At 37.5% G+C, this 24,540-nt stretch overlaps 2 protein-coding genes across 4 annotated transcripts in view; one reads left to right on the top strand and one right to left on the bottom strand.

The window, feature by feature from the left end:
* The first annotated feature begins 4,704 nt into the window (after positions 1 to 4,704).
* PMPCB (peptidase, mitochondrial processing subunit beta) lies at positions 4,705 to 18,170 on the top strand. Its single transcript, XM_063099830.1, has 13 exons — positions 4,705 to 4,806; positions 5,833 to 5,973; positions 6,644 to 6,730; positions 7,219 to 7,348; positions 10,431 to 10,629; positions 11,100 to 11,179; positions 13,850 to 13,962; positions 14,876 to 15,019; positions 16,139 to 16,299; positions 17,212 to 17,297; positions 17,379 to 17,467; positions 17,631 to 17,706; positions 17,799 to 18,170. Exons 1-13 carry the CDS (start codon positions 4,714 to 4,716, stop codon positions 17,861 to 17,863), a joined length of 1,464 nt encoding a protein of 487 aa, XP_062955900.1. The 5' UTR covers positions 4,705 to 4,713; the 3' UTR covers positions 17,864 to 18,170.
* DNAJC2 (DnaJ heat shock protein family (Hsp40) member C2) overlaps positions 18,119 to 24,540 on the bottom strand; it is a 28,467-nt gene continuing 22,045 nt past the window's right edge. For all 3 annotated transcript variants that reach the window (XM_063099827.1, XM_063099828.1, XM_063099829.1), the window contains 7 exons: positions 23,914 to 24,002; positions 23,773 to 23,842; positions 22,066 to 22,250; positions 21,143 to 21,243; positions 20,920 to 21,027; positions 18,582 to 18,736; positions 18,119 to 18,252 (listed from right to left, as the gene is read on the bottom strand). In XM_063099827.1, the coding sequence (XP_062955897.1) occupies positions 18,178 to 18,252; positions 18,582 to 18,736; positions 20,920 to 21,027; positions 21,143 to 21,243; positions 22,066 to 22,250; positions 23,773 to 23,842; positions 23,914 to 24,002 (783 nt within the window). In that variant the 3' untranslated portion in view covers positions 18,119 to 18,177. The remainder of the gene's footprint in view (positions 18,253 to 18,581; positions 18,737 to 20,919; positions 21,028 to 21,142; positions 21,244 to 22,065; positions 22,251 to 23,772; positions 23,843 to 23,913; positions 24,003 to 24,540) is intronic.

The raw sequence follows: 24,540 nt of genomic DNA, 5'->3' as shown, positions 1-24,540 counted from the left end.
TGTTCCTCTGTGCCCCCAGCTCCTAGCAACCATTAATTTACTTTCTGCCTCTATGAATTTCCTATTCTGACCTTTTCGTATAAATGGATCCACACAATATGTGGTCTTTCATGACTGGCTTCTCTTATAGCAAAATGTTTTCAAACACTTCATTCATTTTTATTCCTGAATATAGATATGCCACATTTTGTTTATCCGTTCATCAGTTAATGAACATTTAGGTTGTTTACACTTTTAGGCTATTATGAATAATGCTGTTATGAACACTCGTATGGACATATGTTTTAATTTCTCTAATATATACCTAGGAGTGGAATTGCTGGGACATACAGTAACTCTATTTTTAACGTTTTGAGGAACTGCCAAACCATTATATTCTTACCAGCAACACTGACGGCTGCAATTTCTCCACATCTTCGGCAATACTTGTTACTCGTCTGTCTTCTTCATTACAGCCATCTTAGTGGTATGAGCCAGTATCTTATTATGGTTTTGATTTGCATTTCCCGGATGGCTAATAATGTTGGACACTTTTTTGTGTGTTTGTTGGCCATCTGTATATCATTTTTGGAGAAATATTTATTCTTATCCACATGCCATATAATTCACTCAAAGTGTACAGCTCAGTGGCTTTCAGTATATTCATAAAGTTGTGCAACATCACCACTATCTAATTCCAAGACATTTTCATATCTTAAAAAAGAAACCCCATACCCTTTAGTTGTCAACCCCTAATCCTCCCATTTTCCCCAACTCTAGACAACCACTAATGTACTTTCTTTATAGATTTGCTTATTCCTTTCATACAAACAGAATCACACAATATGTAGTCTTTTGTGACTGACTTCTTTTACTTGATGTTTTCAGGGTTCATCCATGTTGTAGCCCGTATCAGTCCTTCATAATGATATTGATCACCCTGCCATGAGCTTATTGACCATTTGTATACCTTCTTTAGAGAAATGTCTATTCGAATCCTTTGTTCATATTTAAACATTGTTATTAGCCTTTTCATTATTGAGTTGCAAGAGTTCTTTATATTTCTAGATAAAATCCTTTATCATTGTGTGTGTGTGTGTGTGTGTGTGTGTGTGTGTGTGTGTGTGTGTGTGTGTGTGTGTGTGTGTGTGTGTGTGTGTGTGTGTGTGTGTGTGTGTGTGTGTGTGTGTGTGTGTGTGTGTGTGTGTGTGTGTGTGTGTGTGTGTGTGTGTGTGTGTGTGTGTGTGGCTGGCCAGTACAGGGATCTACACCCATGACCTTGGTGTTACAAGGTTGTGCTGTAACCAACTGAACTAAAATTATCTAAAAAACCATGCTGCTGATTTTCATCATGGTTGTGGAATGCTAGTTTTCAAGGCTCCCAGGGAGTTGGAGGAAGGGGTTTAGAAAAGGGCAGGTTAAAATGCTACAAAGCTCATTATTCTCAACAAGATGAAGATTTTTAAAATTTTTAAATTGACAAATAATAATTGTATACATTTACAGGAGACAATGTGATGTTTTGATATGTGTTTACAAAGTGGAATGATTAAATCAGGGTCTAATTAACAAATATATCACCTCTCATACGTTTTTGGTGGTGAAAACATTTAAAATCTCCTCTTTTAGCAATTTTGAAATATGCAATGTATTATTATTTATTGTGGTCACTATTCTATACCATAGATTACTAAAGCTTACTCCTCTTGAAACTTTGTAGCCTTTGATCATCTCCTTTTCTCCACCTACACCCCCTCCTCAGCATCTAGTAATAATCATTCTACTCTCTACTTCTATGAGTTTAGCTGTTTTTATTGAATAAACACTCTTCAGATTGCTGCAGCCTTTTGTTTAATTTCTAGCATTCTAAAAATGTTGATTCTAACTTTTGTTTACTAGTTGTTTCATTTTTTTTTCCCCGATGGAGAGAATTTTTAGAGGTCCTTACTCTGCTTCTTACCTGGTTTTCTAAATTAATTTCTGAATTAAAATGTGTATACTTGTATTCTTTTTTTCCTCGTTAACTCCATCCACCATTCTACCTGTGAAACGAGGCAATAGCCTTTGGAAAATCCTTTGCAGTGAAAAGTTGTCACTACAGATGTTCTTACAAATGGTCAGACTCCCAGAAGCTTCTTGGGCTCTTATTTGCAATAAATTATAACAGTTGACACATATTCTTCTTTCTCTTGTCCCTCTGCGCAACCCCCCCACCATGTCCAATCTTTAACTCTGTGCTCTACAGGAATGAAAACAAAAGTATATCGAAATATTAAAAACATACAATAAGTATTTTTATTATCAATGCTGTCTTCTGAGCATGATTACCAGGATCCAGAGGACAAGTACCAAGTATTACTCAAGTATGTGAGGGCATAACAGTAATGGACACTGGTGGGGTATAGAGCCCTGTTGGTAGCAGTCAAGCATTTTGATTTCTTTCCTCCACTCTGGCTCACTAAATTTCTGTAGGCTTTATGTTCTAAGATATTGACTAGAAATAATCACTAACAAATTTTAAAAATTGATTTTAAGTTGAAGGGCCGGCCCGTGGCTCACTCGGGAGAGTGCGGTGCTGATAACACCAAGGCCATGGGTTCGGATCCCTATATAGCGATGGCCACTTCGCTCGCTGGTTGAGCGTGGTGCTGACAACACCAAGCCAAGGGTTAAGATCCCCTTACCACTCATCTTTTAAATGCTAAAAATCTCTTCCAGGTGCTTTGTGATTATACCTAAATATTTTTGTGTATATGTACGCATGTTTGAATGCTAAAAATCTCTCATCTTTTAAATGCTAAAAATCTCTTCCAGGTGCTTTGTGATTATATCTAAATATTTTTGTGTATATGTACGCATGTTTGAATTTCTTGATTGTTAATACACATTTGTTTAAGAAACATGAGGGAATAACCTTGGCCATCCTTTATTATATAATGGACCTTGTGGGATGAACCTGTGAACCATTCCGAGGGGGTAGCGTGTAGAGAGATGAGTCCAGTAAGATAAGTGGGAGTTAGATCATGAAGGGCCCTATCTGCCATGCTGAGGAGCCTTTACTTTACCCTGACCGAGGGGAGTTACCAGAGGATTTTTCATAATGGGACTATATTTGTCCATTTCTGTTTCTTATAACAGAATACCTAAAACTGGGTAATTTATAAAGAAATGAAAATGATTTCATACAGTTTTGGAGGCTGGGGAATCCACGGTACAGGGGGCACATGGGTATGACATGATAAGAATGGGTTGAGTATGAGTGAACTAACTTTCTCACTCACTCTCCTTATAAAGCCATCAGAACCATACCCATTACTCGATGAATGATCAATCCATTCACCAGGACACAGTCCTTCCAATCTAATCACTTCTTAAAGGTCTCACCTTTCAATTACCATAATTGGATTTCCCACACTCTTAATGCTCTTACAATGCGGGTCAAGTTTTTAATACATGAACTTTTGGGGGGCACATTAACCCACAGTAGACTGTCATGCTAAGAACTGTATTCTAAAAAGATCCTATAGGTAGCAATGTGAAAAACTGTGACAATGGGACTGGAGCAAATCGAAAAGGCAGGAAAGGGGTGTATCAATTGGATGTGGAGGTAAAAAATAAGGGAGGAGCTAAGGATCACATCTAGCTTTCTGGTTTGGATGTCCAGAGAATAGGGGTATGATGTGCTGTTTAGCATTGGAAATATAGGAAGAGATTCAGGGGCAAGACAGTGAATTCCCTCTTGGACAAGTTGATATTGAGGTGCCAATGAGATATTCAAGTGTAGTTGTCCAGTAGTAGATGGCTAAGTGGGGCTGGAGCTCAAGTTAAAGGCCTAGGTTGGGTAGACAGGTTCTCAGGTGGAAGAGGAAACTCAGAGGGAGAATGTGCAGTAGGACAAGAGGCCCAACCCAGACCCAGAATCCTGGAGAACACCAACCTTTAGGGCAACATGTGCTGCAGAGCACAGACTCTGGAGCTAGACAGCCTGTTATTAGCAGGGGAACCTTAAGGAAGTTATTTTACTTCAGTCTCTAATCTATAAAATGAACACAATAGCATCTACCCATAGTTAGAAAAGTGCTTCCTACTTTCATCCCGTTAAGGGATGTGTGAATAAAGACGAGCCCAAAAACGTGAAGAAGGAACTACGAGGAGGCGGAGCTTGAAGATATAAAGAGAAAAGAGAATTTCAGAGAGGCCAATAATGTCAGATCCTGCCAACAGGACTGTAGGATAAGGTCTGTAAAGTGTCCATCTTTCAGCAGTTAGTGACCTTACCAAGGACAATATTTCCCTGGATTGGGATGGGCCAGACTGTAAAGGTTTGAAGCGTGAATAGGAGTCACCGCTGATGCATCCTTTCCTGCCGCTCACCAAGTCTGTCTCTCCCACTAGACCCTTCTTTTAAAGACAGTCAGCCATGGATCTTGTTCCACTTTTTCCAATCAATTTCATCCACCAACAGGATAATACGTTGCGTCACGTTACCTTTAACTCCGCGACACTCACGCCTTGCACGCCGTAAGCGATCGCTAGGTAACTGATGATGCAGACTCTCACTCGTGTTAGTAGCTGGTGAAGACCGCTCAGCATCACGCCCCAGGCCCCAATTCCTTCCGCGACTGCTTCGAGGAGTGTCATTTCCATCATGGCCACTAGGTGGGGCCCGCCTTCTGCTCTGCGGTCTCGGGTCACGACCCCGGAAGCACATCCTCCACCTTGTCCCTAGCAGAGATGGCGGCGGCCGCTTCGGGGCTGTTTCCTGCGGCGCGGCGGCGTCTCTGGGGTTTCACCGAGAGGCTGCTGGTCCGAGGCGCCGCCGGGCGGGTGAGCTTCCGTCCACTGGGCTGGGTGCCGCGCGGGGAGGCGCGGCGGACCTGGGCGTCGGCGGCACGGATCCCAGCAGCGGGTCGGGGTGGGCCTCCTCGCCCGGGAGCCGCGCGGCCGCAGGCGGTCTGGGGCCGCTTAACTCTGGCCGGGGCTGGGCTGGCCCGGCCCAAGTCACCCGCTACGTGATTGGCCGGTGATGTGCGGGATGACCCTGGTTACCGGCCCCTCAGCTCAGCTACTGAGAAGTCATTATAAAAAGTGCATGTTGACCACTGAAAACCTAGCGGCTGCAAATTGGAGAGGTTAGAAAGGGAAATGGTCGCCGCTGGAAGTTCTGTTTTTGCGTCATCCTCAGCGAACCTTGGGATAGCTAAAGTAAAATTGCGTCTGTATTTGCCTTTTTCTCATAAGAGCGCCTCTAGCTTTCTCCAAAGGAAAGTGACACTTTGACGTACCAGCATGTATGAAGGTAAAGAAAAACTGCTGAAAGGCGAATAGTCTATTGTCAACAAACCGGTCAGCTGAAGAGATTATTTTGAGCATCAGTCCTTTTTCCTGTACTCTTTTTCTACCCTTTTTAAAACTTGTTGCTCTTCTTGAACAATGAAAACCTAAGTTTCCTTACTGTTTTGTGTGTAGGTATTTTTGTATTTGTATTTTGTATTTTTATGTTTTTCTTTTCTTAGTTCCCCCCCGCCCCCTGCTTGTTTTCTCCATAATGAATTTGAAACATTTCTAGGAGAGGTATCGAAATAAAGTCTGTTTTTCTCTGGGTAATGTTAGTAACTGCTCATCTTCTGTAAGGTAAGGGTATGTTTATAAACATGTTGCTGGCTTTAGGAGAGTGATTGCTTAAGGAAGTTTCTGGGCCAGGCAAAGAGGTGCATCTCAGTGAAATCAAAGTTAAGGAGGAGAGGGTATTTCATAGAGTCTGTTTGAGATAGATTTGGTTTTCTAATCAACATTTAATATCAGAATAGTAAGGTGTTTTCCTTCCTCTCTTCCACCCCCTACCCCAACCAGCCCTCATACTTTGGAGGGAACAGATTGAGAAGTACACAGGCTTCTACACAAGTTATTCTGAATGTTCCTGAAACACGAGTAACACGTTTGGAAAATGGACTCAGAGTGGCTTCTGAAGACTCTGGGCTGTCAACATGCACAGTAAGTGACTCCAAGCAAACTTCTCTAAGTGACCTGTGATTTGGGAGAGAGCAAATTGTTGATTTCAATCTTCAGCTCTTTAGTTGGCTGGTGGTTGAAAAATGGTGGCATTTATTTTGCCTTGACAGGTTTCTGTGGGTTGTGAACCTTTCTTCCAGTGGTACTTCCATAGTGGATATGCCTGTACTGTTTCACTGTCTACATCCAATTCTTGTAGACTGCTGATCTTTAAAACAATTCTTTGTAGTAGGCATTATCACATCTGTTTTGTAGCTGAGGAAGCAGGCTCAGAGAAGTTAAATGGTTTTGTCCAAGGTCGTAGAGCTAATACATGAGAGAGCCAGGATTTACACCTAAGTTTTCTGACAATCTCTGATATTCTTTATACCTTGGTTATTAATTAATTGGCTGTAGTAATGAGTTTGGCTAAGAATCTGGGTCCTCAGTGAAACTGGCAGGTTGATATTTGTAGCATCTTGTAGTAGACTGATTATCAAATTTTTAAGATCTCATAGTTCATAGGAGTGAACTGTCAATTCATGCAGCTCAAGAAAACCTCAATGTTAAGACTGGAAAGCATTTGTCAGAAAAAGGAAGGAGACTGCCCTTCCTCCTTCAAAGAAATAAAGAAAATGGTTTTATTTATTTTTTGTTCTTTGATTGCATTAAGGTTGGACTCTGGATTGATGCAGGAAGTCGGTATGAAAATGAGAAGAATAATGGAACAGCTCACTTTCTGGAGCATATGGCTTTCAAGGCAAGTTGTAAGACTTATTTTACAAAAATGAATTCTCTTTAAGAGGTAGTAAGCATGAAATCTCATTCATTCAAAGCAAGGAAAACTACTTGTATGGTGTAGCATGTTTTATTTTTATTTTTCCAGGAGAGTATCTGAAAGAATTACTGATAATTCTTTGTAAAGTTGAAACAAGGATTTTTTTCTCTCGGGATGCAGGGGTCATCTGAATATACCATTTCTGAAGCTTGATTTCCTTTTTCTTTTTGGTGGCTGGTCTTTATGGGGATCTGAACTCTTGTCCTTGGTGGTGTTACACCGTGCTCTAACCAACTGAGCTAACTGGCCAGCCTCCTTAATGTACTTTAGAAACCACATTTGGCCCTGGATAGACTGACATTGGCTTACGTCCCTCTTATTCTGTCCCCGACATTGTCCTTCCTAAATCTGAAGTATTTAGAATAGATGAAGGATAAAGGAAGGTATCATAATTTTTCTTTTGTTTCAAGGGCACCAAAAAGAGATCCCAATTAGATCTGGAACTTGAGATTGAAAATATGGGTGCTCATCTCAATGCCTATACTTCGAGGGAGCAGACTGTGTATTATGCCAAAGCATTCTCTAAAGACTTGCCAAGAGGTATTGTTGTTATTTATACTGCAGATAATGTGATTTTCACAAGGGTTCAGAAACTACCCTGTTATAAAAGAGTAAACCCCAGAAATGTGAAAAAATGAACCAAACTCTGGGTGAAGGGGTGGGGTAGCTGTTATGTTTTTCTCCAAATACGAAAAATTATATCAAATATTTACAGGCCAAAGACTTGTGAAAACAGGACCCTAACACTTGATTTAAACCTCCTTTCTTTAACTGTGTAGTGAAATATTTTTAATTATGGTTATTCCTTGTTTGATACAAAAACTATTGGTCCTGAGCAAAATAAGCAAATGTTCACTTATAAAATTATTGATGGTTGTTATAAAGCAATAAAATAGAGATTATTTTTATTTTGTAGAAATAAGATTATTTTGGCATAGTATAGCAGTTTATTGTATTTTAAGTATTTTATTTTATACTGGTAAGGGGATCCTAACCCTTGGCTCGGTGTTTTCAGCACCATGTGAGCTAAACGGCCATCCCTATATAGGATCCGAACTCGTGGCCTTGGTGTTATCAGCACCGCACTCTCTCGAGTGAGCCATGGGCCGGCCATTATCTTAAGTATTTTAAAGCAAAGTTATTACATGAAACATTTTCCTAGTGGAAGACTTCACAACAAAATTTAGCAGTTTTAGAGCTAATTGGTGAAGTTATCTTTAAAGTCCTTGTATAGATGTAGTTAACTTTGAAATTTTAGATTTCTAATGGATTTTCATTAATAGTGTTTAAATGTTAAAAGTTCTTTTGTGTGTATATTATCCATTCGATCCTATAGTAATCAGGTAGGTGTCTCCATTTTGCGGTTGTGGAAATTGAAGCACAGATTCTGACTTGACCAGGATTGCATAGCTAGTAAGTGGCTTACTGTGGACTCAAATGCATGTCTTCTGACTCAGATTCAATTGTTTGTCAAAGCAACAACAAAACAAAACAAAAAACCCACTGTCTATAAATAAATAAAATAAATTAAATATAGTACCCTAACTTTTACATTAAAAAGAACAAAAATGACAACAACAATGGAGGGTGTGTTGGTGTGAGTTGCAAAAACCAGTAGTAACATTCTTAATGATTTTTTGGAAACAGTTTTTGCCCCAGGACTAATTAGAGATGAAGAAGAAAGGTCTAGGCCAGGCTTCTTTAAAGAGTTTGTTCTAGCACAACCCTTTTATTTACACACAGAACAGTAGGGAAAGCAAACAAGAGGAATAGAAAAGGAAAGGAAAAGTTAAAAGACTTCTTCCTCCTAGCTTCTGGCCGGGAAGGACAGAGCCCCTGCCAGTGGGAGTGGAAAAGCAGAGGGGGCTCCTCGAGGAATCCCAAGTAGAAGTGCTCTCTGATGCAGCTTCAACTTTGGGGATTTGCTTGAGGTTTTTATCCGCCCACCTGGGTGAAGCCCTGGTATATGAGGTAATAATTAGATGTTTAGACTAGTGGTCTCCAAATTTTTGCAGTCATCCATCCTCAGTGGTAAGAAACTTGATCATACACCCTCAATATGTATATTTATAAGTTAAATACATGTGTTACTATACTAACATAATTTTATTTTATTTTATTTTATTTATTTATTTATTTTTTTTTGTCGTTTTTTTTTTTTTTTTTTCGTGACCGGCACTCAGCCAGTGAGTGCACCGGTCAGTCCTATATAGGATCCAAACCCGCGGCGGGAGCGTCGCCGCGCTCCCAGCGCAGCACTCTACCGAGTGCGCCACGGGCTCGGCCCTATACTAACATAATTTTAAATATACATTAAAAAGAAATAAAGATCCAGATTAAAACATAAATGCTAGGAAAACGGAACTCCCTCTCTTTGAAACTACCACTCTAGACAGGATCTTCACAGAGGAATTCTTGTCCTGCCATCTGTCTTCTTCTCCCATCTTGTCGAATTCTGGTTCTCTTGTCTGGACAGATGGGTTTTACTGGTTTTACAGGTAATTTTTTCCTGTTGGTCATGATCTGAGTCCCAGTTTAGTCTAACAGTCTGTTTTGTCATGTTCTCAGTATTTGAACATAATTGGTTCTGAGACAAATCCCCTTAAAGTGAACTTAAAACAAGGAACAAAAGTTTATGGTAAAAAAAAATGAAACAGGTTCATTTTATATTTAACTTAGATTGTGATTGCAACTATGTACTAATACTTCAGGAATAAAGTAGGTTTCAGGGCCAGCCCGTGGCTCACTCAGGACAGTGCGGTGCTGATAACACCAAGGCCATAGGTTCGGATCCTATATAGGGATGGCTGGTTTGCTCACTGGCTGAGCGTGGTGCTGACAACACCAAGCCAAGGGTTAAGATCCCCTTACCGGTCATCTTTAAAAAAAAAAGGAATAAAATAGTTTTTTATTTTTTGGAAAGGTATATAACTTTTCTGATAAAATTTCTTTTTTTTTTTTGGTGGCTGACCAGTAAGGGGATCTGAATCCTTGACCTTCGTATTATCAACACTGCTCTAACCAGCTGAGCCAACTGGCCAGCCTCCTAAAATTGCTGAATAGCCTGATATGACATCTTTCATACCACTTACGGCTTTTTGCAAATTAGGGCTTGAGAGGACACAATTCTGTAAGTTGTTCATTGGGATCCTATTTTAGATTATGGTGATTCTTTGCTTTTTTATATAGCAGTCTCATTGCTGTGGGAACTTGGATACTAAATACTTGGGTGATATGAAACTTCTGTACATAGCTAGATGTTTTTGGTCTAATATTGGTAACTTTCGACTTTGTAAAGTTCATACAGAACAATCTATATTAAATATGCAGATTTCCATGGCATTTTTGAAGTGACTGCAGGTAGAGAGAGCCATTACAAAATGATGACAAATTTAGGATTTTTCTCCAAGCTCTTCTGTACCACAGAGGTTTAAATTTTACATTTTTTATTTTAATATTGACCTTTTAGTATATTGAATGTATGGAAAAATTTTCTTCTCTCAGATTAATCATTTAGTCAGTATTGAGTGATGGTCAGTGTCATGGTTTCTGATGTTGGTATAATAGATTTTAATAGTGAAAGTTAAGATTCTTAGTGTTTCTTATTTTTATTTTAAATTAGCTGTAGAAATTCTTGCTGATATAATACAGAACAGCACATTGGGACAAGCAGAGATTGAACGTGAACGTGGAGTAATCCTTAGAGAGATGCAGGAAGTTGAAACCAATTTACAAGAAGTTGTTTTTGATTATCTTCATGCCACAGCTTATCAAAATACTGCACTTGGACGGACAATTTTGGGACCAACTGAAAATATCAAGTAGGTATAATTCTTAGATTTTTTTATTCTGGAGAAAAATGTATGAGTTGTGGAAATTAACATTTACAGACTTTCAAAAAGTTTGTTTTAAAAAGTTATTTTTTGGTAGGTTAGAGTGTGGTGCTGACAACACCAGTGTCCAGGGTTTGATTCCTGTACTGGCCAGCTGTCAAAAAAAAAGTCATTTTTTCCCCCAATAATCTATATGAAATTGTAGTTAGATATAGTTTAGCACCACCTGACTCCCAGGTGTCTGGGCTCATAGCTACTTCTGTAATAAAGAAGTAGTGGTATCAAATCTTTTTCCTTGATATAAAAAGGTTGAAGTTCTTTGATACTTGTTGCCTGTATCATAGGATTCACTGCTTTTAACTCTTAGAATAACTTAAGATCCAGTTTGATTTCAGGTATATTATGCGAAGATCTGTGCTTTATTATTTCATTTTAAAATTGATTTATTTAATTTACAGATCTATAAATCGTAAGGACTTAGTGGATTATATAACCACACATTATAAGGGGCCAAGAATAGTGCTCGCTGCTGCTGGAGGTTTGTCAGTTTATTTTCTTTAAATGTTTTAAACAGTCCAGTTGGAGTGGTGTGCTTTATCAGTTTGATCTCATTGGGAGATGTCCTAAGGATTTTTATTTACAGAGCAAATTGTTTAAGTGTGTTGGGTAAGGGGGATGTGGAGCACTGGAACCAGACTTTCCCTCTATCTTCTTTTAGTAGGTTTCATTTACAGAAAAACTTCTGAACTGTTCAGTACATATGTACATACATAATGGAATTTACTTGCAAGAAAAGGGCAAATGAGTGAACTGGGAGACAATTAAACTTTTTTGTTTTGGTTTTTTTTGACTGGTAAGGGGATCACCACCCTCGGCATGGTGTGTTCTGCACCACGCTCAGCCAGTGAGTGCACTGGCCATCCCTGTATAGGATCTGAAGCCGTGGCCTCGGCACTACGAGTGCTGCACTCCCCGAGTGAGCCATGGGTCCGGCCCGAGAGAATTGCACTTTGAGGATAGTGTTTTACAGTTTGAGAATATCTTGAGATTTTTAATTATTTTTTGAGAACCAATTTCATCCTTGGTCAAACGTCAAACAGGGTATGTTGTGCATTCGTTATTTCATCTGTTCAACCATTCTTTTAATAGCTCTACTAATTACTGAGAAGGGGATGTACATAGAGGGCTATGAAAATGTTTAATGGGAATTCAAACATGCAGGTGGCATCAGGATGCAGCTTCTTTGGGGACGTGTTTGAAGCCAGTGAATGAAAAAAAATTCACATCAGATTCTGCCAGATTTGTTGGCAGTCTGAATTTAGGCTAACAGCACATTTTAATTGGTTTCCAGTTTTCTCTTTCTCTGTCTTTCAATATAAGAGCAAAGCAAAGATAGAGGTTCTTTTGTGTTCTTGTAAGTTTAATTTTTATCTCTTTAGAAATTATGATAAATTAAAATTCTCTTTGCTCTGGATAGAAAATGAAGGTTAAATATCTCAAATGTGTATTCATTGTGGCTCCTAGCTAAATCATGTTACCTTTGTATGGCAGGCATGAAGTCTGAAATTCTCTTGAGTAATATTGTTTTACTGGTGCTGACTGGAGCTTAAACATTTGAAACTGCCTTGGAAAGGGAAAAAGACTTCATTAGATGGGGTCTTAATAACCAAGCCGTTGGGGACCTCTCTGTCATTCTTGGTGGTATATAGTTTTATTTTGGTTCATGGGTTCCATTTGACATTGCTAAAGTTGGAATATCTTAGAGTTAATGGTCTGTCATAGATTAATTAGCATTTTATCTTATTGGTACATAAAAGATGTGCCTTACAAATGACAACATCTTAAATTCAATGAAATAAGCTAGTTTAAGTCTCTGCTGACCTCGTCTGAGTTATCTCAGCTACCATTTAGCTCTTCTAGGTTAATCTTCAGGATGTATAACTTTTATTTGCCAAATAATTTTTTGTATCCTAGCTTCATTTTTTAAAAAATTACAGGTTCCCCTGCAATTTATTTATTTATTTTTGGTGGCTGGCCAGTATGGGGATCCAAACCTTTGCCCTTGTTACAACACCATGTTCCAACCAACTGAGCTAACTGGTGAGCCCTTCCCTAAGTAGAGATGGTGTTGCAGCAGGAGCCAAGTATCTGACACATCCAACCCAGAGGATTAGTAGGTGAAGGTAACAAAACAGTGGAGGCAATTGTTGTCAGGTACTGAGAATTGAGCTTATGTTCAGTTTTTTACTCTGGCCTTCTGGCATCTTTTTAATCCAGTGGTCTTTATAAGCTGTGTCCTCATCCTCTGGATAGATATCCAAGGTGGCTTTCCTACATAGTGATTATGAAAACAACCTACTATCATACACTGTATTGTTTTACACCACAGATTGGTTTGGAAAATATGGGTGTAAGTTGTGCTTATACATTCTAATGGAATGTTTCATTTAAAGAACTCTTACGGCAGTATTTTTTAAAGCATTTGCACATGCCTTAATTTGTTTTTTAAGTTTATGTTTGTGTTTAAGAATCCTTCAATGCTGAATCTGCTTGGGTCCCAAGTATGGATAGTTAAGAGGTACAGAATCTAAGAAATTCCTAAGTTTTGGATGGCAAGTAGTGAGCATTTGGATATCTATGGATGATTTCCGAAATTTAGATGATACCGGTACTGGCCAGCATCCCCCCCCCCCCCAATTTTTTTTTTAGATGAAACTATTTTGTTCCTGAGTTCTGATAGCAGCACTCAGAGAACGAAGCGTATCTGTGTATCCAGCTTTCTTTAAATGAGATATTTGTAGTCTTTTCTACCGAAAAGGTAATTTTTTGAAAATTGACTTTTTTTGCTAGTTTGCAAACTGGAGCTTTTTATAACTTAATATAATATGATTTTGTATGGAAGGTGGTATTTTCAAGCTGTTTTATTGTCTTAGCTGTGAATACATTGGTATGTTGATGAAAACTGTCAGTTGCTCTATAGAATGAGAAAGCTGCATAATCTCAAGCCTTATTAATCATTAACACCAAGGAATAAGTGTGCTCTGTGAGCTTACTTTTAAATGGCTTTTGGTGAGTGCACATGGTTCATGTGGAATATATATCATGTTATACCACCTGGATTTTATTGTAAACTGAAGTATTGGTAGTTAGTTTTCTGACAGATTGTACTGCTGCTAGATACATACACAATTATTTTCCTTCAATTTAGGTGTTTCCCATGATGAACTGCTTGATTTAGCAAAGTTTCATTTTGGTGACTCTCTGTGCACACACAAAGGAGAAATACCAGCTCTCCCTCCCTGCAGATTCACAGGAAGTGAGGTAGGGCAAGCTTCCTAGCTGGTACGTAGTCTTTTGGGTTTCTTGTGTTGTATATATAAATGAGTGTACAAAATATGCGTATTTCTAATAGTAAAATGGAAGGAGTCAAAGGCTTATTAACCTGTAACGGAGAAAGGGAAGAGGATGGACTCATTTGCTTACATTCCTTCCTATTATTCTGTATTATTTAACCACCTGTTTTCCTTTCCTAGGGAAGTAAGGTTTTAAGGGCAGTATTATAATTTGGTCTTTTTGTTCTATTTCTTTGGCATTATGCCCTTTTATATATTGTAAGGTATAAAAGTAATCTTTTATTTAAAAAGAACCCCCAAATTTCGCCATCAGGTTTACTCGGCTAAGTTCTGCCCAAACTACATTTCTGGGGGTAGCTATTGCAGCCACAGCTTTCAGGGAATCTGATAGTTGTCAGCTGTAGCTTTAAGCCTCATTAGGGGCACTTAGTGTGCCACATTAAGGATGATGCTGAAAGTAGTGTTTGGAAAGAGATCTCATGTTGTCAGCTGCATAGAACCGTGGCCTAGCAGTATAGAATAAATTTGTAATGTTAATTATTAGTTTAAATTTAGAAAAATTCAGATTGACAAACAAAAGATTGATTTCTACCAATGAAATAATACAACCCTTTTTGACCAGGTGAACCATCCAGTGGCTGTCTGTAGTATTTCAATTGGAGATCTTTTGGTGAAAGTAATTTTTCCTTAATTCATGAAATTCTTCTAGATTAAACTACCCAGAGATGTAATAAGGTCTCATAGCTAAAAAACAAAATATAGTCATGGTGAGCATTTTAATTTTGCAATTAATGGGACTGTTGAATTTGTTTCTTGTGGAACATGTTACATAATGGTAATCTTAACTAGAGTTTTTTTTTTTTTTTCTTTATCTTAACTAGATTCGTGTGAGGGATGACAAGATGCCTTTGGCACACCTTGCAATAGCTGTTGAAGCTGTTGGTTGGGCACATCCAGATACAATCTGTCTCATGGTTGCAAACACACTGATTGGCAACTGGGATCGCTCTTTTGGAGGAGGAATGGTAAGTGATTTTGGAAGTAATTTCCCATAATAAATAGATTATCATGTTTTTCTAAATAATTCTCTGTACGAATTCTCCCTCCACTTTTTTTAAATGGCAAAATGGAGTTTTGTACTAAGAATTTTGACTTTAAAAGTACAAGGTGATACTGGATTGTATATGGGTGGGCCAGAAAAAACCAATTTCTTTTTTCCTTTGCCACAAAGTTTATTAGTAGAATAATTAGCAAAATTTGAATAAAGACAGAAGAGTTAGATAATATATAATTAATATATATCAGTGTTAATATCCTAATTTTAATAGTACCGAGGTGATGTAAGAAAAATTTTTTAGAAGTGTGCCCTAAAGTATTTAGGGGCGAAGAAGCATCATATCTGCAACTTACTCTCAAACAGTTCAAAAAACACATAAAAAGAGAATGATAAAGCAAACAGGTAAAATGATAATAGTTTTTAAGGGAATTTGGATGAAGGGAATTCTTTGTGCTACTTTTTGCAATTCTTCTGTAAGTCTGAAATCATTTCAAAATATAAATTGTATAGATTTGTCTGCACTCAAAAGATTCTCCAAAATACATTTCATGTAAATATCTTAAGCTTCACATGCAATTTAATTTTGACTCTTTAAGCATACATAGGTAAAGAGCCCTACAGACTGGGTTGAGGACAGCGATGTATTGTTTTATTTTATTTATTTTTAAAAAGATGACTGGTAAGGGGATCTTAACCCTTTGCTTGGTGTTGTCAGCACCGTGCTCAGCCAGTGAGCTAACCGGCCATCCCTATATAGGATCCGAACCCGTGGCCTTGGTGCTATCAGCACCGCACTCTCCCAAGTGAGCCACGGGCCGGCCCAGCAGTGTATTGTTTTAGAAGTAGATGCAGGATTCATTAGTTTTACATTATGAACTTCTCCAAGAATGCATTGGGCTAGTGAGATAAGTATAATTCTTACTTAGTCTTGTTGCATTTTAACTGTATTATTGAGATGCTGCTGGATAAAACTGTGAAACTTGGCCTTTTAGGGCATTCACTATTTGCCATATACCTCATTTTCCTTTCTGGTATTTTGGACACGTACACCTACAGTTCTTTTGGAGTATTTTTTTTTTCCTTACAGAATTTATCCAGCAGGCTGGCCCAGCTCACATGTCATGGCAACCTCTGCCATAGCTTCCAGTCTTTCAATACTTCCTACACAGATACAGGATTATGGGGACTCTATATGGTTTGTGAACCAGCCACGGTTGCAGACATGCTACATGTTGTTCAAAAAGAATGGTGAGACAGTACCTTAAGTAATTTAAATCTTACTTAGAATTCATATTTCCTCTGTTGATTATTTTTTGGTGATAATTTTAGCTTCTAAGAGAACTAGACTAAACAATAGCGGTGGTTGCTATGTTTTAAAAGATCACAGGTGTTTCTTCTAAACCACACGGGAAGCTAATTTATACTAGAGAAAGTTCATCTTTCAGAAGCAGATTACTTCAGAAAGAAGGTCCTAAAAGTTTGAAAGTCAACTAGAAGTTGTTTGGAAAATACCTCTAAAAGTAATGTGGCTTGGAAAAGCAGTGTTAAGAAAGTAAATCTGAAGCCACCATTGCTAAAAGAAAAATGTAGTAATAAAAAACTAATATAGTAGACAGGCAGAAAGGCTCACAGCTTCTTGGAAAACTTTTATTTAGCTTTGGTTCCTTTCCTCCACTGTTTCTAAGTGGCTTACATCTCTCTACATTTGGTCAATTTGGTTGTAATTATTAATTTAATGATTAGATTTCAGTTAAGACTCAGCTGATTCTTTTGAGAAACCAATGATTGACCCACTGACCCATCCCCTATCATATCAGACCCTCACAGATGGGGATTTGAGAAATCTCAAGATGATTATAGCGTTTCTCAAAATGTGGTCAGCCTATTTTTATATTGTATTGAATGTCTGTTAATGAGCAATTAAAAATTTACATCATTTTTGAGAAGTTAGTACCAGGGAAAATAATCAGTATTATTTTAGCTTTTGCTTAGCATTGCGATTATTAGTAATTTCAACTTTTTACTAAGTTCAAATCATAATCACTTGCATGTTGTGGTGTAATATGTAGAATATAGCCTATCTTTCTTTAGGTCATTAACTCATAAAACACATAACATTTTCCAACTATTGGATAATACCACTTTTCTCAAATTTTTTAGGATGCGACTCTGTACAAGTGTCACTGAAAGTGAAGTTGCACGAGCCAAAAATCTTCTGAAAACAAACATGTTATTGCAGCTTGATGGTAAGAATAAAGACATAAGTTCTTTTTTCTTATTGGCTGATCTATATTCCAATATTTAAGTTTTTCCTTCTCTTTAAACAGGTTCAACTCCAATTTGTGAAGATATTGGCAGGCAAATGTTATGCTATAATAGAAGAATCCCCATCCCTGAGCTTGAAGCAAGAATTGATGTAAGTAGACCTTAGAGATACTATTGAGTCTTGTGTAAAAAGATCTTTATTACAAAAGCTTAAAATATGTATCCTAAATCTTGCTTTAGTTTTAAAAAGTTCCAGTTATAGAATTTGTCTTTACTACAAAAAGCTCTGAATGATAGTGTCTTCTCTATTTCAGGCTGTGAATGCTGAGATAGTTCGAGAAGTATGTAACAAATATATTTATGATAAGAGTCCAGCAATTGCTGCTGTTGGTAAGCCTAACTCCTTTTCTCCTATGCAGAAAGTTGGCCAAGTACTTTTCTCTTAATTTAATTCAGTTTTAACTATCTTTTTAATTCTTTAGGTCCCATTGAGCAACTACCAGATTTTAACAGGATTCGCAGTAACATGTGCTGGCTTCGTGATTAGTATGCTCCTAATCACAATATTTTGAACATATATATTTATAAAACTAAGAGAGCTGCAAGTTTTAAGCTATCAATTCCTAAATAAAAAATAAACATATTTTTTGGAAATGTGAGTGACATATTGTGTCATACTTTCAAAGGATAAGACCCCTGAAGGATTGCTTTGTATAATGGTTGATCTTTGTGCTCTGAGAAATTATGTTAGAAGCAGCACACTTTCAAATTATTATCATAAGTATAATTTTAAGAATAAAAATTTGTACAGTATTTTCAGTTTTATTATAAAATGCACACACAATAAAGATTGTCATTAGGTCATTTCTTGGCTCTACTTGCATTTAGTACTTGTTCTTGAGCAGCTTTCTTTGCTTTTACCATCTCAACGAGTTCCTACGAAGGGAAAAAAGTACGATTAAAATTTAGAAGCTGTCAGAATTTAAAAACAGACATATTCAGTGTTTGTTCTAAATATGTGAAAAATTCAAATTGGATAAATCTGTAAGTTAAGACATTACTAAAAAAGGTTGATTTCACTATTGCCTAGACTAGAAGGTTTCTAAGGTTGGTCATTTCTTTGCAGTACTATTGGCCCCCATAACTACTGTGAAGCACAGTAACATACACTATTACCCAATTAATAGACATAATCAAAATGCCAACTATAACACAAGTTACAATTTAAGTAATAATGGAATTTATAAACTCTAAAAATCTACAACCTTATATCGTTTCATGCAGTCCTTCTTTGTTCTGCCAGGCACTGCTTCTGCTATTTTTTCCCATCTTTCAGGTGTATTTACTGGGTATGTTTTCAAAGCTTGTTCCAAAAGCTTCTGTTCTTCTGTTGTCCAAGGGGTGAAATCTGTGTATGGACCTGTTTAAGAAAAATTACTTGAAAACTCTTCCCCTGAGTGGTAGAAAATTGTCTTGGAAGGCATTCCCAGATGAGTCTTTTGCACAGATATCTTGCTAAATGCCCATTCCAATATGGAATGTGTAATTTGGAAGAAACTTCCAGAGATGAGACATACATATAAAACTCTAAGTGTTAATGAAAGAGAGAAAAAACTTTAGATATCTCACATCCCAGAAAATCAAACATCTCAAAGGCTTTTTAAACAGATAACAGACAGTGTCTGCCTTATATGAGGATTGCTGGTCTCTCACGACTTAATATTAATCTCACCAGGCCCTTTGTTTTGTATTCAAGTCTGATTTAGATGTACAGTATAGTTGGACTGCTGGGTTGAAAAAAACAATCACATCATCTAAGATTTCTGATAAATCTAGTTCCTTATAGGATAAGGGAAAGAGCTCTTCTGTTATAAAACTTTTAGGTGGATGGACCCCTAGAAACCATTCTTGTTTAACATTGGAGGAAACAAGCCTAGCAAAATTAAGCCGAGTACCCAAGGTTTCAGTGCTATAGAGGCAAGCTGAGGTTACATTCAATGTTACAGTGTGGCATTCTTTTCACCACACCCACTAAAATCTTGTGAAGCCAATACTAAGCACCTCTGTGTAACTGCTGATGTGGTTCTTCAACTAAACCTTTTATATTTCACCACATATCTAATATATGTGTCAGAAACAAATCTATTTCTTAAGGATGTAAGTATTACACAGCTTACCTAGGTAAAATGAGAATGATGAATGGTGAAAAGCTGATTTGATTATTTTAAGTTAATGGACTACTGGCAATTTAGTTATTTCAGATAATGTAGGGAAAATGCAGTAGCACCTATACTACCAGTAGTCTGACTACTGCTTGAAATTCCAATGGTAGTTCAAAAAGTTCATGGAAAAAGAGTATTAAAAGGTAACACCAATCTTTCCATGAACTTTTTGAAGTACCCTGGTACATCCTATCAGATCTGGTACAAAGTTAAGCCTAGAAAGCAAAGTTAATTTCCCAATTAAATAAGGAAAAGAATGGGACTGGCTGGTTAGCTTACCTGGGAAAGCATGGTGCTTATAACACCAAAGTCAAGGGTTTGGATCCCTATACTGGCCAGCTGCCAAAAAAAAAAATACCACCTACTTGAAACAAGGCAGAGACTTGTATCCGTATTTACAGGCAGATTAGAAGCTTTTTGGAAGGTAGCTTTTAAATTCTAAGAAGCCCTTAATTGAATTTCTTTTTACTGGTCTAAAGCCTTAATATCACCTCCTGTCTTTTGGAAAAAAGATGGTGTGACATGCAATTATTTTCTGCTGTTCTCCAGTACTTCACAATACCCAAATAAATGAAACATAATGTTGTAAAGTTCCTATGAGAAATCACTACTCAAAAAATGGTACCAGCTTGCATAATGGCACAACTGAAGAGGGAGGAGTTTTCCCACTAAACCCATAAAAGAGGTAAAGGAGTCACATCCGGTAAGCATTACTGTCAATCACTCCTGCCCTCAAAGGGTCACTCACTCCTGTCCTCACAGACAGAAGACAGGCTGTGAGTACAAACATCAGGGTCTGCCTCCAACAGGGGAACAAATCCCATAAAAAAGAGCTGAGAAGAGTGTATTAATATCTGAATGTTGTATGATATTTTGTGAAGGAGATAAAAGAGCAGGTTTTTCCTTTAAAACAAGGACATTTTCTTACACAATTACAGTACTTTTTTTTTTTTTGCAGCTGGCTGGTACAGGGTTCCAAACCCTTGATTTTGATGTCATAAGGTCACACTAACCGACTGAGCTAACCAGCCAGCCCTACAGTACGTTTTCCAAAATCAGGAAATTAATCTTGATAAAATAGATTATCTCTTCACTTGTCCCAATAATATCCTCTAATACTGATTTGGAAAATCTGGCAAACAAGATAAGCACAGCCCCTCCCCTAATGGCCGCTGAAATGGAAGAACTGTAATTCTCAATTATTAATGGTTAGTTGGAGTAAATCTGTGACTGTCCAGAAAATGCTTGCTTTACATCTTCCAGTCTGCTAAACATTTTATTTTCCAGACATTCTTAACACTGACTCTAGGTCTTGTATATCTTCAAGTAACTGGATACATGGCTTCCATTTTCTACTCCTAGAAAAAAAAAATTTAATTACCTTCAAATCGTTCTGAAGGTGTTGCATTGTCTGCTTGAGGCACCACTCCATGTTCTTTTTTAAACTTATCAAAAGCCTTTTTGTTTATGTCATCTTTTTGATGAGGATCTGAGAAACGAAAAATTTTCATACACATCATCTCATTTAGTCTTTTATTAAATTGCATAAATTTTAAAAATATGTATTTAAGGTAACAAATTGATTTCTCAAAACTGTAACTCACCAAGTTTTTGCAGACTCTTTGCTTTGCCAATAACATCTTTGGCAGTTCTTTTTAGTCCAGAAGAAGAATGTATGTTCATGTAATTAGCAATAACTTCCCATCTAGAGTAACCAATGTAATAGTTTAAAATTATATTAAGGACAAACGAAACAAAAACCAACAAAAACCATTACATTTTTACTGCAGGGGTTAGTTATAATATCTAGAATGAGTTCCAAATTGGTGGTCTAATTATGCTACTATTCCAAATTACTATTGCTGGACTGTAGTTTTTGCCTTTCATATGTTCAAATCAACTACATACAATTTTGGTTTTAAGTTTGTACAAAACCTTATAGATTCTGTGTACAAATCAACAAAAATAAAACCACACATTTTGTATACTGCCAATTTGACATATACTTCTTAAGAAAAGGAGATAAATCATTCTGAAAACAGAGCCATAGTTTCCTCATCTATCAACTGAGGGAAGCTGGATCTCTAAGGCTTCTTTTGAGTTCTAAACTCAGACTTCTGAAGTAAGTTCCAGTTTAAGGTAGGAAACAATAAAGAGCCAAGACTATGAAAGAGAAACGACATAACACAAACCTGGCTCCCTAACATAAGCCATAACAAAATAAACCAATGTAACAGCCAATGTTTATGTCTCATGATCTTCTATTTCCTGAGAAAGGGATGAAGCATTTTGCTATACATACATATGTATATACGTATTAGTGTAATGGATAAGACTGGCAGGTTCAAAAGGCACCTTGTTTTTCAAACTACCCACTGTGGCACAGAATTTAGTAGAAAGCAATCTGTCTAGACTCAAGCTTATTTCCAGAAATTTCTGCCATAACCAGTGCTTCTATTTGGATGTTTGCCTACATTATCTCCAAGCTCCAGCATGTACTGAAGAGAAGATTCATTAAAACCAGTACCTTGAATTCGTTCCAGCAGGAAAGAGATTCACAGCTTTAATTAGTAATTGCAGATCATCTTCTGACCAATTTTTATTGCCATTTCCACCTCCGCCAGTTGATTTCTCTGCATTCTTAGATGCTTGTCGCATACGAGCCTCAGCTTCCTCTTTCTCTTTCCTAATTTGCTCATTTATTTCTTCTATCTAAACAAATATCATAGGTGAGTCAGCATATTCTCTATAGTCTCTTTCTGGCTGGGGCTTTTGGTCCTCAACTCTCAGTGTCATCTTCCCTGATCCTATACTCCTCCCAGGCCAGCCCCGAAACCAGCATCAGCTTTTCACCCTGGCTTCCAGGCTGCATAGGTCTTTTGGAGGAACCAAGACCCACCCATGGCTTGACCTGCCCGATACTCATGTCATGCGACTTCCATTTGCCCTGGATACTACTCAGCAAGTCTATGGTCACTGGGTTATTCACCCACATGGCCATTTCATATGTCTCTTTAAGCTCATATTCACCCTTACAGCAGATAATCTCATTTATTCTCTAAAAAGGCAAAGGCATAGCAAAGTGTCCTTCTGCTTTATCATGAAGTTCTACTTTTTACACTGTTCCTTCTAGTCTACCTTCAAACTTGCACAAGTAAAAAAAGAAAACCTTTACTTGACTTTGTTGCTTCTGTCAGCTGCTATCTTAGAGTCATCTTTGACTTATTTCTCCCCTTCAGTCCTTTAGAACCGGTCATCAAGTCCAATAATTGCAACTTTGAAAACTTCTTCTAATTCCCATCATTACTTTTACAGTACAGGTCCTTACAATGAGATCCTTATAACTCGTTACTTCACATCTATCTGTTGCTTCCTGCCCACAAATGCTAGATTAACAGTACAATGTTGAACCCTCTGCTACTACTCAAAGATCTGCAGTAATGGAAACTAGGCATCATGGTATCAGAAACTTGCTTAGTTTGGCTCTACTTTCCCTAACCAACTTCATTTCTCACTCCTCCCCATAACTTTCTGCTCTTACCTATATTATACAGTTCATGCTGTTTTCCCAATCTTCATTTTGACACTTGTCTTTTCCTTCAAGGCTGCTTCAAACCCTTTGCTGAGCCTTCCTGGACCACTCACACCTGGAGTTGGCACTTCCTATATAACCTATGGCATTTACTGTGGGCCCTCCATCTGGTCTTCAAGCCTTTTCTTTTCAGCGTTAACTGTTTCTGAACAACTCTGTGGCACCAACAGCATTAAGCATGTCTCTAAAAGCACCTAGACATAGTGCTATGTGTAATAGGTACTAACATTTGTTGAACTGAATTTCTGGGCCTGTTTCCTCATCTGCAAAATAAAAGGTGTAGACTAGACAAAACAAAGATCTCTTCTGATTCTAAATGTTATCACCCTATGAAAATATTAAAGGAATAATTAAGACAATTATTCGCAATGATTTTGCAAAAACTACGTAATATGCTAGATACCACAAATCAAACACTATGTATAGTAAAAACAATATGCATTAAATTCAATTAAAATATACAAGAGCAAAACATAGTGGGAGACACAGAGAAATCACAGTCTTTGCCCTCGGTAACTTATATATTAGGTGGAGAAACAGTAAGGTAAAAGGAGAATTAAATGCTAAATATAGGTACGTAACGATCAGTCACAAAAAAAAAAAAAGCTAAATGTAGGAAGAAGTGACGTGTTCTTCTATTACCTGTTTTTCCAGAGCAGCCTTTCCTACTTCTCTTGTAGACGATGTGAGTGTTTCATTCAAGCACTGTAAACTAAAGAAAAAAGGTATGAAACTTTAGCCCAAGTTCAAGAGAAGATTTCAGTAGCAGTTCCATAGATATACCTTGCTAGCTCAAGCCGATCACAAAGTTTTTCCACTTCTTCCATCATTTTAACCCGTTCCACCTCATTGTCAGAAAAGTGATTCCAGGTCTAGAAGCAAAAACACAAACATTTCCATCTTATATCTACTGACACTCAATAATACACCCATCTAACACAATTACAAAGCATGAGCTTCTCAGAGAGGTTTTTGACGTGAACGTACACGATGGCCTGCCTGTCACCAGCTGTTCTCCCAAGGGACCTCCCCAGGGCTCTCCCTATTCAGCTAGCAATAAAAAGCATTATACCAAATGAGTAGGGGAGCAAAAAAGAAAAAAGATGGTAGAGAATACCTCTAGATGTTATAGAAGGCAGAATGATTCCTCAGATAACAACTTAAGGATCAAGAAATTCTGTATGATGACTTAAAATCCCTTTGTTCAGCTGCCTTTCTATCCAGTGTGTGCTGAACTGTAAAATCTACTGGAAATTCTAAATGTGAAATTAAAAAAAGGTAATATCATATGCTGAGGAACAGGTTAATAGCAAAAATTCTGAGTAACTAAAGATTATGCTCAGAGTAGAACAGCATGATATACCCGGATGTACAAGAAGTTAATTGGAAAGGACTTGCCATGCTTTAAGC

This window comes from Cynocephalus volans, chromosome 6, assembly GCF_027409185.1.
Source record: "Cynocephalus volans isolate mCynVol1 chromosome 6, mCynVol1.pri, whole genome shotgun sequence".
In the NCBI taxonomy this organism is placed as follows: domain Eukaryota; kingdom Metazoa; phylum Chordata; class Mammalia; order Dermoptera; family Cynocephalidae; genus Cynocephalus; species Cynocephalus volans.
The sequence above is the reverse complement of the archived record's forward strand: the minus strand, read 5'-3'. Positions and strand labels throughout refer to the sequence as shown.